The sequence below is a fragment of the Anopheles gambiae genome, chromosome X (genome assembly GCF_943734735.2).
Source record: "Anopheles gambiae chromosome X, idAnoGambNW_F1_1, whole genome shotgun sequence".
Classification (NCBI taxonomy): Eukaryota; Metazoa; Arthropoda; class Insecta; order Diptera; family Culicidae; genus Anopheles; species Anopheles gambiae.
In genome coordinates this window covers 5,372,582-5,386,976 of record NC_064600.1, presented here as the reverse complement: position 1 = coordinate 5,386,976, position 14,395 = coordinate 5,372,582, and the positions used below count along the sequence as shown (strand labels likewise).

General features: G+C 47.6%; 3 protein-coding genes across 3 annotated transcripts; all 3 read right to left on the bottom strand.

Moving 5' to 3' along the window:
- Positions 1-283: 283 nt before the first annotated feature.
- On the bottom strand, positions 284-1,508 carry LOC1271963 (protein singles bar). The gene is made up of 3 exons (XM_310825.4): positions 1,062-1,508; positions 815-967; positions 284-631 (listed from the first exon to the last, which is right to left on the bottom strand). Exons 1-3 carry the CDS (start codon positions 1,410-1,412, stop codon positions 554-556), a joined length of 582 nt encoding a protein of 193 aa, XP_310825.4. The 5' UTR covers positions 1,413-1,508; the 3' UTR covers positions 284-553.
- Positions 1,509-5,004: 3,496 nt separating this feature from the next.
- On the bottom strand, positions 5,005-10,284 carry LOC1271964 (uncharacterized). Its single transcript, XM_310826.6, has 4 exons — positions 10,024-10,284; positions 6,693-6,867; positions 6,274-6,582; positions 5,005-6,170 (listed from the first exon to the last, which is right to left on the bottom strand). The coding sequence occupies exons 2-4, from the start codon at positions 6,807-6,809 to the stop codon at positions 6,096-6,098; spliced, it is 501 nt and encodes a 166-aa protein (XP_310826.2). The 5' UTR covers positions 6,810-6,867; positions 10,024-10,284; the 3' UTR covers positions 5,005-6,095.
- A 2,705-nt stretch (positions 10,285-12,989) lies between these two features.
- LOC5666772 (uncharacterized) lies at positions 12,990-13,980 on the bottom strand. Its single transcript, XM_001687718.3, has 2 exons — positions 13,670-13,980; positions 12,990-13,585 (listed from the first exon to the last, which is right to left on the bottom strand). Exons 1-2 carry the CDS (start codon positions 13,856-13,858, stop codon positions 13,205-13,207), a joined length of 570 nt encoding a protein of 189 aa, XP_001687770.3. The 5' UTR covers positions 13,859-13,980; the 3' UTR covers positions 12,990-13,204.
- Between the last annotated feature and the right edge of the window lie 415 nt (positions 13,981-14,395).

The following is a 14,395-nucleotide window of genomic DNA, read 5'->3' as shown; positions in this document are numbered from 1 at the left end:
AACGCGTTGCTGTTGCTGCTTTGTTTTGATTTGTGGTTTGGTGTATTTGTTTTCTTTTTTTTTTTTTTGGGGTAAATGAATTGCGTTCTCTCGAGCTTGCGGGGATTTGCGTCCTGCTGCTAAACGAGGCGGGCACCACTTTGTTTGCCGGCTGGGTCGTCCTGCGCTGTTGGCTAGTATGTTTCTCAGTCTTGTTCATGTGAATTCAAAAACGGACAAATGAGGCCAACAGGCTACTCCGAAAGTCCGAAACACACACACACACACACAGACACAAACCATTTGCAAAAGCGTTACCCCCGGCGTGCGACGTGACGTGGGTTGGCGATTATTAGCTTTATTTAGTAAAAAAAATATCATCATCTCGGGCAAGTCGCAATAAAATTAGTGTAAAAATAAAATGACAGTCTAACGCGGAACGCGTCCCCCCCCCTCCTCCCCTTCCCCCTCTTCTCAGTGCCCCGTGCGCGTCAGGCTTAAATGCAGGCGGAAGCAGAAGCGATGCGCCCGAACGGGCTGCAATCTGGTGCTGCGAGAACTCAGGACGCCTCAATCACGCGAATCCTTTCAGATGGCGGTAGGCGACGAACGTGTCCACACCGTACACCAGCCCCACGATACCGCCCATGTACTGTGTTTTTGGAACAAAATTTAGTGTGTGTGTGTGTGCCAAACAATGTTTTATTTTTAGGTTGATTTTTGGTGGTGCCCCCATTAAACAGAACAAAAATATAGGAAAAAGATGGAAAAAAATGTTTGGAGTTAGTCGTTTGGGGGATTTGAACCTCTCCTTTGCACACGCTCATTTACTCACGTAGACGGCCGTCATTGCGGGGTACGCACTGTGGATGCCGCCGGTCGTTTTGAACATCAGAAACTTGGGATAGAGGAACACGTTGACGGCGAACCCTAGGTAGGAGGAGGCGCTTAGATACATCACACAGGCCAGCCCGTTGTACACCACTTCCTGAGGGAAATTCATTGGTTGAACAATATATAATTAAAAAAAACACTGATTTTTGAACCACTTTTACACACACCAGCACCCAAGAAACACTCACAAAGATTGACTGGCGCACGAGATGGAACGTCCGGGCGGAGACGGTGTAGCACAGCAGCAGTATCGTGGTGGTGAGCAGAAAGGCGGAGCAGGTCGTCAGGAAGCCCCAGAACGCTTCGCCGATGTCCTTCGCCGAGTCCATGCCGAACTGCACCAGCATCGTCTGGCAGAACCAGCCGAGCACCAGCTCGAAACACTTCAGGATGCCGTTCTTCGACACGAAAAAGTCCAGGTTGACGCAGGTCAGCACGCGGCAGCAGCAGATCCGGACGCCCCGGTTGCCCCGCTCGTTCAGGTGGCCGGCCCGGTGCGGTCCGGCGGCCGGCGGCATGCGTATCACGGCCGAGGGCATCTGCTGCTGCGGTACAACGCGGTAGTAAGTGCTCCGTCCGGCCCGTCGACCGTACAACGACTGGCGTCGGCGGCAGCGCGACAGCAGTGGGGACCTCTCCTGCAGCCGTGCCGAGCGCGTCGCGTTGGTTAGAGGGATTCTCGGAGGGTGAGACGAAAATAGACGCGTAGCGCCGCAGGGGGCTTACGCGTACGGGTGCGAGCGCGCGCGCGCGCGCATTCGGTTGTCTCGCGCGCTGCGTCTTACGCACGGCAGATGCTCCGACGATGCTGCCGCGCTGAACACGTGCATGCATTCCATCTTTTCTCGGGTGCATTATGACTGTCGGTACAGACACACATTCCGAGGGATTCGGAAGTAAAGCTGCTGTTGTATGGCTGCGCACCGAGCCGGATGCCGGAGCGGATCAGGCCTCACGGGACCGGCGGGAGGCTTTTGCTCCGTTCGAATGTTTATTTATATCGACAAAAACAAAAAAAAAGAAGCACGAGATACTGCTGCTGCTTTCTTTTCCGGTCGAGACAGGCCTCGGAGCAGCGGGGGGAAAAACCCTCCGCTCGATCACTGAGACACACACGGCCATATGTCAACAAACTCCACCGCCGTGTGTGTGTGTGTCATCGGGTGAATGGTGCCGGCCTGAAAGCGATGGTCGGGAAATTCTTGCCCCGGTAAATCCCTCAAGGAAAACGGGTCGAAGGATCGCTTTGTGCGCGCGCGCCCGAAGGTGACTTTGTTTCGGCAGCGTCATAGCGTATTTCCGCTGCGTGTCTCGTTTGCGTGGGTTGCGCCGAGACTGTGAGAGTTGTTGCCTTTATTTTTCTTTCTTTAATTCGCTTTCGTCAAAACCAGACTCTCCCGAAGTGGGTTAGTATATTTACATTGGGCGTATATTTGTTTTGCACTAGCCTGCCTTGTGAATTTAAATGATGATGATCTTTCAACGAGCGAGATCTGCCTTAAAATCTAACATTTTTCTATGCAAGCCATTTGTGGCCTGCAGTTACCTCATACCGGGTAGTCTCGGTTTACTTAAAGCTTTTATCTGTTTTATTTATTTATTATGTGGTTTTGGTTAGAGTTGTTTATAAAGGCTAGTTATAAGAAGGAACAGTATAATCACTTGATTTTTGCAATAAAAAGGTAAAAAAGGGTAAATAAAGGTAATAAATAAAAGGTAATAGGTAATAAAGGGTGAGCCGGGTGTGTCCAACCCGAAGTCGTGATAGGATTCTCTGGTCTTGGTGTGATGGATGGTCTATCCATGGTGGTGTTATGGTCTTGATGGTTCTCGGGATAGAGTGGCCGCTGCTAACCCAATAACCATTCCAGCTATTGAGTGATGGATGGTTTTGCTAAGGCGAATGAAGTCGCTGCGAGTACGAGTATTATTCAGAGTAGCTGCGAGTATTATTCAGAGTAGCGTTTCGTTTCACTGAATACCTGTGCGACCAGGAATCCAACAGAATCTGACTTGGGGTGAATTCGATTGCAGAGTTGTTGCATGTTCGGGTTGCGGGTGGTTACAGATTCAAGTGCTTCAAGGACACTTGCAATGTCTGTGAAGATCTCGTTGGGTTTATCACGTTGGATTTATCGCTGTGTAGGCCTTTGTCAGCTTCAATAATCAGGGCCATTGCTTCTGCGGTGAAAACTGAGGTAAGATCTGGTAGCGATGGCGCTATTGTCGATGCTGGAGTAGATTCCACAGCCAGTGGAACCGTTTTGTAATGATCCGTCATGGGAAGATCAGATGATGGTTATGGCATTTTTGCCCGAACTAATTTTTGAAGGTCCAGTCTATTTGTGGTGTGCGTTGCCGGGAAACTATTGCAATGCCGAAGAAAAGTTTTGGCAGAAGCCAGCTATTGATGATTTGAAGATGTGTTTGCCGGGAGGCGCGATGTTGATCGGTACCAAGCTTTCTGAAAAAAAAAATAAATAAATAAATAAATAAATAATACGGTTCTTCGCTTCCTTTTTGAAACGAATAGCGATATGCTCTCTGGAGCGCACCCACGACTCCCATCCGACTCCGACTATTGTTAGTTCACTTCCGACTCCGGCAAAATGGAACCACTAGATACGCTCGGAGTCGGAGTCACGCAGAGTCGTCCGGAGTCGTTCGAAGTCGTTCGAAGTCGTTCGGAGTTCATCGTTTTCGGAGTCCAGTCACCTGGAGCTGTCCGGTGCAATGTGCTTGTTATCACGTATTTAATTTCGTTGTGTTTTTTTGCATCTCACTTTGCGCGTGCAAATCGTATACAGGCCTTTCTTTCAAAGGCCGACCCCTACCAACTCCGAATAACTTCGACTCCAACCGATTCCGGACGACTCGGACGACTCCGAACGACTCGGGACGACTTCGAACGACTTCGGACGACTCCGAACAACACCGGACGACTCCGACTCCGAATGACTCCGACTCCGAATGACTCCGGGCAGCTCTGGACGACTTTGAACAACTCTGGACGACTCCGGACGACTCCAGGTGACTCCAGACGATTCCGGACGACTCCGAATGACTCCGGGCGGTTCTGGACGACTTTGAACGACTCCGGACGACTCCGAAAGACACCGGACGACTGCGGATGACTCGGACTCCGAATGACTCCGGGTGGCTCTGGACGACTTTGAACGACTCTGGACGACTCCGGACGACTCCGGGCGACTCCAGACGATTCCGGACGATTCCGAATGACACCGGGCGGCTCTGGACGACTTGGACGACTCCGGACGACTCCGAAAGACACGGGACGACTGCGGATGACTCGGACTCCGAATGACTCCGGGCGGCTCTGGACGACTTTGAACGACTCTGGACGACTCCGGGCGACTCCAGACAATTCGGGACGACTCCAGGCGACTCCAGACAATTCGGGACGACTCCAGGCGACTCCAGACAATTCGGGAAGACTCCAGACGACTTCGGACGACTCCGGATGACTCTGGGCGATTCCGGACAATTCCGAAAGACTCCGAATAATGCAGGGTGGACCTACCTACCGGAGTCGATGCCAAACTTACCCATCACTAGTTCAGACTGCCTAATGACGTCGCAGCAATGCGCCAGAAGGTATGCAATATACTTATGTAGTATACTTTTTTCAACACAGTCGATCTCCGAAAATAACGAGTTAAATATTTTGCTTATAATTTTGTGAAAAATGCTTTTATTTGGGAGAACAATTGCACTTCACTGTTCCTTGGTCCATATTACTTTCTTTCTTGTTTTCCAAAATTGACAAATTCGATTGTATCGTTTATTCGCTTGCAGTTTCGGTCGTATGGTCATCACTACAGCAATGCCTAGCAATGGTAATGTTTTTTCACTCTAATTTGCCGAAAATCAAAATTATAGAAATACTGAATTTTTAATGAGATTTACTCGTTGAAAGAGGTATGTGTTGAGCACTTCATACTGCACTGCAAAGTCCACTACGAAACCAATTTCATCGAAGAAATTTGCTAATGAAACGTGCAACAGTGTTTTTTTTTGTAACGTAAAACGGTAAGTACCTGATAGCCTGATAAAACATTACAACGGATCTTCGCATGAATGGTAACATAATAAACTCGAAACAAAAATGAGTAAAAGTAGAAGAAAAAAAAACCAACAAATTATGTTTTATTTTATTATCTTCGTAATTGCGCACTAAACGCATAAACAAAAAAACTTATCTAACATAGATAGGAGTACACAAAAAAAACAACAAAACAATTAAGAACAGTAAGTTTGCTTACAAGATTATAAGATACGAGTACCGATGAGAACAATTGCAGAAGAACAACAAGGTATGTTGAATAGATGTGAATTGCTCTTTTTGCAACGTTTAATAAAGTAGTATTATAAGAATTTCAAAAAAAAAACCCATTGGACTGGATAACTGAGTAAGCAATTTCAACTTAGGTAGAAGCGCCTACTTTAGTGCCTACTGTGCTCTTTTGGGTATGAGCAGAAACGTTTCCCTATCGCTTGCTGTGTTTATGGACTGGATTGTGATTGTAAATAGCTTATTTATTTTACTTTTTATTTTGTTGTAAAAAAGAACAACTTGTTGTGGTGTTAAACTGTGTAGGAAATGCACGTCTTTATCGTAACCACTGATGGTATAAAAACTGTTTCGAAAAAGAGTATATTATACTGATGTTACTGTAAAAAAACGAGTATATGACTTTTTTCTAACAATTCTTCCCTTCTCTTTTCTTTTCCGGATTGTTTGGGGATTTTTGTTCCGTTTTTTGTTCCGTGGCTGTTTGCTTTTTCTCATACCCATATAAGTAAACTTGCTTGCCAGTGGTAGTAAACAGACACACACACATATTGGACATTGAAACAGCGATCTAGCCAGCAAACCCTTCGGGCAGCATTTCGGTGAGATTATAGCGCGAAGTCAACAAACAAGGAGACGGGGAGAGAAAAAAACTTGGCTTGAAATGCGACCAACGACACGATTGAGTCGAAGGGAAAGGCACACACATAGATAAATACACACACACACACATGTATACACACACACATTGAGGGAACACGGAACAAGGAAGTGTCTACCGTAGCGAACACATGCGCACTTGTTTTTTTGGTCGCTCTGAGCGAGCGGAACACAAACACAGCGGCAGCCGGTGGACCGGAGCGGAGGTCACAGGCTGGAAGACGGCAGACGGAGCTCGGTCCCGCACGGTTTAGATGCCGCGGTAGGAGCGCTGAGCGAGCAGAGCGCTGAAGAGGTAGAGAGCGGACACGATCAATCCAAGGATCTGTGAGCGGGAAACAGAGAAAGAGAGAGAGAGAATGAGCGTGAGAGCTTGAAAAGAGTGGCGCTCAGTTGTGCGCTCCCGCCCGAGGGCGCTCGCTTCTTACCGCCGCCGCCATGTACGCATCCTTGATCGTGTGGTAGTAGCGCCCGTTGGTGACGTCCACCAGCAGCATGATCGAGGCGATCAGGTAGAGCAGGAACGCGATCGTATGGTACACCAGCTCGTAGATCGTCTTCGAGATGATGCCGCCGGTGCTGAGCGACACGAGACAGGAGGCGAGCAGACAGAACGTCCCGACCAGGAAGGCGACCGCCATCAGCAGGAAGAAGAACTCGGCGCTGGCCGGCAGACCGGAGGTCGGATAGCGCCGGATGTAGTACGCCACCAGCCCGACATTGACGGCGCCGATGATCTGGATCGGGATGGGTTGGGGAAAGACAAACAGAAAACAGTGTCACTGTAGATGGGGGTTTTGTTTTTTTTTTTTTGGGAGTTTTTTGTCTGAATGGCTGAATGGTGTACCAGCTGGGCGAGCTTCAGCAGGCCGGGCGTTGTGCGGAGGTAGCCCGTGTTGAGCACGAGATGGGACGTGCTCGTCGTGGTGGTTGTTGTACGCGTTATTACGACCGAGTGCGACATCTTGCGGCAATCAATCGAGCTAAGCTGCTGGGCTGGTTGGTGTCTTCGCTAAGGAAAGCTGCGGAACGAGCGGAGAAGAGCAAGATGAACGTTAAAATATCGTAATTGGAAAGGAAGAATGATTGTATTAAAGAGCACTAAAAGAAGAGGGTGAATAGAATTAATAGTAACATCACATTGATGAAACACTTTCAACTCGAGTGGCGCCGATGAGGCCTAGTATTTTAAGCGTTTCGTTCTAAAGTTTGAAGCGTTTTCAATCGATTATCTAAAAATCAACCTATTTTTGTGTGAAATGTCGGTTATGTACCACTGAAACTACACACGACGAAGAACAGAGCAATGTTCTGAAAGCTAACAAACAGCCTGAGCCTGAAGTCTTGCTTGCTGCGCCTCCTGAAGCCAAAGATTAGCTTTTGATTAGTGCATTAAAGCAGTACCTGGTAGCATAAGGTTAATATTACATGGCTTTGTTTTGCACTTTTATTCACGCTTACACGGAAGGACAGCATTCTAACCAAACTATCTATCCTCTACTACTACTACTACTACTACTACTACTAGCTTTTATAGTGCAAAAGCTCTCTCAAATCAAATTGGTGATTGTTTCTGATTGGGAAATGTTACAAAACATTTGAATCACCTGTTTTCTGAGTCGGTTAGGTTTAGTTATTTTTCCATAAATTTCAACAACAACAAAAAACATCCATAACTATATTTACATTGTTTTAAGTATTGTATTTTTTTATTTTTAAGAATCAAACACATCATATTAGTGTTCAGATGTTTATATATTCTCAGATTTTGATTTATCTTTTATATTTATGATCACACGATTTAAAAATTGATCCCCAATATCAATTCACAAATAAAATAATTTGTAAATGTATGGACGATTACCAAACACAGTAAGAACCAGACCTTAATGGAAATTGGACTCTATTGCACCATTTTTGGGCTGACTCCTTCGACATTCCTATTGCATTTGTCCAACAAGAGTGCTATCGAGTCCAATTCCCATTACGTTAAGTTCATTTCACGTAGGAAGGAGTCAATAAAGTGTTCCATAGCTATGAGATCTCATGGAAAACCCTGTACTAAACTGTCAAAATGTGTAACCTTACCTCAAGTTACAAAAGTAAGATGAAGAGAAGCTGATAAAAATGTTTGATGGAATTAACATTACAACTACCAGTTGGATTGGTGTTAAATAAAATAATTTTACAATTCAAATTGAATTTATATTAGATTTAAGAAACTATAGGCTACTAAGAGTTCATAATAAGCCGAAGACTGCGATGGCTCTCAGATTTAATGCACACCATGACTCTTTTGACTGGAGTTCCTAATGTGAACCTTGCTGTGATACTCTTTGTTATATATTTTGTGCTGATGTTACAATGTACTTTGATGCGTTATGTTATTTGTTGCTATTGTAGACAACTAAGATAGTTTATGAGATCAGTGATAAGGCCGCAATTATGGCGAATCGCTTAAAAAATACAAAAAAACATATTTAAATACCCAAAAATTATTAGAAAATCTATTAAAAGGGACCTTCAATGCCAATTTAAAATATGTTATAAATCTAAAAAAAAATGCTCCAACGCGTAAAACGCTTGATAGTTTTTGTGTTCATCTTTTTTTCCCCAAATGCGGTGCATTGCAAACCCTACAACCCTCGGAAAATGAACAATAGCAACAACAACGAAACTCATCTTTTTTTTTGTGTGTTCTGTCTCCCCAACTCGAACACTACAGAATCGGAAATCGGTGGTCGCATAAATATAAAGCGCCCTGTTCGGGCATACCACCCAACCTCACGGCAACGGAATGCACCATCTACCGTGGCACACACGCACACACGAACCGTGGCTATGAATGAGCGCAATGCGCGTGGGCGTTCTATGCGCACAAACCAACCACAAACAACCGTGATGATGTATTTTGGGGGTATAATCAAATGGGCAATCTGTGTCGTTTTTCTTCCAACATCCCATGCCCTTTCCCTTACCACAGTGTGAACAGAGGGAGCAAAAAAAACAAAACAAAAAAAAAAACAACAGCCACAGCCCCATCGCGGAGTTGCGCAGAGAGCGAGCGTGATCTCATGATGCGGTTTCGTGATGCGTTTCGGGCGCTATTTAGGTCAGGCAAGACAAAACCTCTCAACATCGCAACCCGCCCTGTTGGCCACGCACCGTCCGATGCTTGCAGCGTTGCAAATTTGTATCGAAGCTGTGCGCAATCTCGCTTTGCCTTTGTTGATAAGGGCGCGGCGTCACCTGTTGCGCGAAGATTGCTCGATAAGAATTTTAAAGTGCCGGCTTGTGCATCGCTGCTCGCGGAGCGTGTCTTACACACTCGCAGGCCGCGATGACGCATTGTTGCCGGTGGTGATGTCAGCGCTACAGCGGACTGCCGGAAACAGCCTCTGCCTGCTCTGCCAGGGTCATCTGGATCGTCCAGCCAGTGGCTAGTGCGAAGTGGAAGTCCTCCAAAACCTTTGCCTTTAATATCCATTCTTCAAAGGAAACGAGGAGGAGATGGAGAGAGAGAGAGAGAGCAAAAAAAGTGGGAGATCGCTTCGATCGGCAAATGGTGCGCGCGTGTACGCACCGCTCTGCAAGGGATCGCCTTTTTAGGACAATCGTGTCAAGGGTGGCGTTCGTTTGTCATGCCAACAATCGAACGATGTTTTTTTTGTGAGAGTGTGTGTGTGAGTGTGCACGGGGGAGTTATTCTCCTTCCAGTGCCACCATCTGTCCCACGAAAACTGTTTTTCTTCAGCATGAGTAAGTGTTTTCCCCGTGCCCGGTGATTCTAATTCTAACTCCATCGCTCGAACTTAGCAAACCACCCAACACGCTATGCTCCATTTGCTTCCACCGGGGAGTTGCCTGAACTCGCCCCCCCGAACCCCCCCCCCCCCCCATGGAGCACTACCCGTCACTGGCACAACAAACACGGGGCGGGAAGTTTAAAAATAAAACTCCAACAAACCGTGGCTGACATCATCTGCGGCCCGGTTTGTTTCAGTTGTTGGAGTTGGGTTTGGAAAATCTTGCACCGAAAATGTGGGTCACACTGCGTGTAAGAATGCGCGCGCGGTGCGTGCCAAATACAGCACGCCATTTGTCAACAGGTTGCACGAACGACGCGATCGACCAGTCCAGGTAATGTACGAACAAATGCAATCTACTGCTGAGGCTACCTGGGCAACGTGCGGTGCTGTTCCGGCCTGTTGATTGATAGCGTCTACCGTCCCGTAGCGTTGATCGGTGAGGGTGAGGGTCGGGAGGAGAACGCCGTGGGTAAGGGTCACTTGCACTTGCACACAGAAAAGCACACGCGAACACGAACGAAGGTGAAGGGCAGGGGTGGGGAGGTGGCTGCTTTAATCGAACCGAAAGCGAAGCTGTTCCTCGCGGCTGGAGCGTACACTGTTGACTGCGAGCGGTGCCGGTCTCGGTCTACCGTAGGAAGTCGTGCGTACAGTGCGCCTCGGCCTCGTAGCACAGGGTGGGGATGAGGGAAAAACATATTTAAAAAAAAAAAATTTTAATATTTTTTTGAGAACACACACACACACACACACACACACACACACACACACACACACACACACACACACGCACGCACGCACGCACACTCACATACACAGACGCAGAGAGAAGGAGAGAGAGAGAGAGAGAGAGAGAGAAAGAGAGAGAGAGAGAGAGAGAGAGAAAGACACACACATACATCCGGAGACCGAGTAATGAGCACCTCTATATGATTGTGTTTGTTGCTATCCAAGCGTCATCTATGAAGTACGTTACGCTGTAAGTGCAAATTTTCGAACCTTTGTCCTCTTTATTGTTACAGTTGTTATTTTGTTGTAGTTACAAAATGCCACAGGAAACTTTCCTTTCAAAAAACTTACAAATAGTTACTACTTCCCCCCAATCCCTCTATCTTCTCATCCCACTGAATGCTAATTGTGCTGCACGAAAAGCATTCAGGGATAGAGATGAGTTTTAAATTATTTTTTTTCAAATTACTAGATTTCGAAACATTCAAAAAATTACAAAAAAAGCAAAAATAGCTTTATCGAATGCTATGATTCGTGGCATACTGGACCACTAAAAGCTCATTGATACTGATTATTTGAACCTGACATCGTGAGTTTGCAACGATTGTTGCAATCTCACATCAGTGTCAGAAAAGTCGCCTGCTGATGAATATACAACTGGTTAGGTTTGGTTTGCTCTCTCTCTCTCTCTCTCTGTCTCTCTCTCGCTCTCTCTCATGTAATAAATCGTTTCGTTTGACGGCACCCCTCCCATTCTATTAACGTTACGTTATATATGGATGACGCCTAGTCAAATTTAATTCATGTGGTCTGCATTTTTTAGCATTCACATCTTCAGTATGACGTTACAAACCAGGATCATATGTCTGTTATATCGACATCGACGTCTTGTGTGGAGCACGATTTTATAAAAATATTCAAATATGTACTTTTCATCTCACATTCTCGATTATTTGTGTTTTGTACTACTGAAGGTCCTTTCACATTACAGGACACTATTCCGCAATTGATCTATCGTTGATCTCATTTGGCAGAAAAATCAGCAAATGTAATAACACGCATCAGAATAGTGGAGCAGAATTGTATGTAAAACATGTGTTTCATTAAACTAAACTTCTACACTTTGACAGAGGTGTTCTAATTCTTCACAAAATCATTGACTTTGGCACAAAACCAATACTCTTTTCCGCCGTGGTAAAAGCTGTGAAGCGCGTAACTTAAGTAATGAAATTGAAAATATATATATCTTCTGCTACACCCTGTAGCAGCAGGCCGCTACATTCAAGCGAGAGTGAAATTGGTGAGCCTTCCCTTTGGGGACGAGCGCACGAGACACGCTCGGACGAACAATCGCGGCGTGGGCAGGGACAAAGAACCGAACGAAAATGAAAACATACAAGGGGGTGGCCAAGTGGAAGAGTGTTTACCAAAACATGTTTATTTCGCGTTTCGGTGTCGCGTGTCACACTAAAAACCCTCAGCGACACTTCCCACGGGCGGGAAGCGGGAGGCCTTCTCGCGTCCTTTGGTTGTAACCGTGCAGGCATTGAAAGGGCTTGGGCTCCTTATCGTACCGTGTTGCAAGATTTGCATTTGACTGTTGTCAGAAACGTGTCTGTGGCGCGCCGCCTGATTGCGATGATGTCATTGCCGCTCGCGCTCAAGAGCCAATTGAGGGACGGATTGGTTTTTGTTTCTTCTTTCGGTGAATGCATCCCCCGGTAGGTGATATCATGCGGTTTCGGATGGGGAATGATGTAAGGCACGGGATGACTCACGCATCAAACACTCCCGCTGAAGCGGTCAAGATGGCCAGTGCACTGTTTGTACATTCCTTTGCGATTTGCTAACTTACGGTCGTACGGAAGCAACAGTATTCCACCGTTTGGAGAGAAGTTGCTTTCTTACAACCCTGTCCTGTCAGCCCACCAGCCATTCCCATTTAGAAAGAAAAACATCGAAGGGGGACCCTAAAGGGTCAGTTTTGATCGGAGGGTGTGGCGGAACAAAAAAAACAAACAAAAAGGGTGTGCCATCGCCCTGTGGACAGTTACGCTTCAGTCGATGTTCCACCGTGCTTCGCAACGTCACGGTCACTGCCCAAGAAGAGAGTTTTGAGGGTTGCAGGAGCAGGATGAAGGGAACGAAAACAATTCCCCAACAACCGTATAACCGTACACTGTTGCTCCTGTTCCACAAGTGCCTGGCAGCATGGTCCCCCCGGGCAACGGGCTGTCGCGCCGTCTAGTCTAACACACTTACCCTGCTTCTTATCCTTCCTTCGTTCTGCTTAGATCTGCCCCCATCCCCACTCTTCGGAAGACCGTTTTTTGTTATTTTTATCTCCACGCCAGTAGTTGGCCTGCTCTCGAGACCGTTCGGCTCCAGCACATACACCACGAACTGCAACTGCGCTCGATGCGTTTGTTTAGGGGGCGCGTGTTGGAATCGGTTTTGGAAGCTATATTTAGATTCTGGGGCGGGTTAGAAAATTCTCCCAGCACGAGCTCGGCTTTTGGGCGGCGCGATTTATTGCCGGCTAGGTGGCCTCTATTGGAGATGTTTTGAGATGTTAAAAAAAGAAGAAAAAAAAATATTACGCAAAGTGAATTTCAAAACTCGAATATTTATTGCAAAACAAAGCGTGTGTTACCCCTGCAGAAAGGGGTAAAGTACACCGTGCTTCCCGCCAGATGGCGGTAGCTTGGGTACAAGCGAAGCGATGCAAGCTTTGATGCAAGCTGCCAACTCACATACACACTGCGCGCGGCGCAAAAAACCCAAACAAATGGACTGTACGGGCAGAGCGGTTTGCTCCTCCCTACTGTCCGATGGCCGTGCGGCCGTCGTACTGGTCGCGCAGCTGGAGCCAGGTTTCGCCCCCGTACGCCAGCGCGGTCAGCAGCGTCAGCACGCTCGACACCCAGTTGCACACGTACCAGCCGCCGTAGCCCTTGTGCGCGAACAGGACGCCGTACGCGAGCCCGTACAGCGCGACGGTGGCAAGCGCCGTGTACCACAGCTCCAGCCGGCGCCAGTCGAGCAGGGGCAGCTGGCTGCGCACGATCGTGCCCGAGCAGTGCCGGTCCCACAGCAGCACGAGCGAAATCACGAACGTGTGGCAGAGGGCGAACAGGGTCGTCCACTGTACGCCGTCGTTGTACTGCGGCCGGATCAGGGCCAGCGCACCGATCGTCAGGAGCTTTGCAAAACGAGATAAAAAAAAAAAGAAGCCACCATTACACACACACACGGGAAAGCAGTAGTCGACCGCAGCGTCACTTACCAACTGTGCCACGCGCAGCCGGTTCCGGATGGCCGTGCGCTCCAGCGTGCACAGGCAGCCCTTCCGCTCCGCTGTGCCGATGGCCGGCACGTCCACCGTGTGCGCGTCCAGCGGCTCCTTCGCTGGGGCCTTGTCCGCCCATTGGCCGGGTACGCCCGGGGGCGTGAGCTGTCCAAAGACGCCCGTCATCCTGCTGTTTCACCTTTTCCGGGTCACGGTGGAACCGCTACTGGCACGGCAGTGAACACTGTGCGGCAGTTTGCAACTCCAACCAAGCGAGCGAAGCACAGTGAGTGCTGGGAAAATGAAACACGACGCGCACACGACGACGGGTTTGTTTACGTTTCGGTACGCGGGCGCAATCTGGCACAGGGGTTTTCTTCCGATCGCGGGAGAGATTGGGGATTGGGGTTAAACAAAAAAAAAAAAAAAAAAAAATGGCACACAAAATGCATTTCCATTTTGCATTCAAATGCTAGAGGAAGCTGGTTGTGCTGTGCGCATTGCATACATTAAGGCGGTTTTTGCGTTAATTTCGCCTAAAACTATGCAAATTTCATTTCAAAGCGTACCTTTTAAAGCGATTTTTTTAATTTTTCCCACTATAACAACTATTCTTGTTTGTGAACGCTATATGTGGCGGTTACTGTTAGCTCGGGGGGTGGGGGGACAAATGGGGAATTTTTATCGCCCAATCCGGCCATCGTCACGCCCCCCCCCCCATCA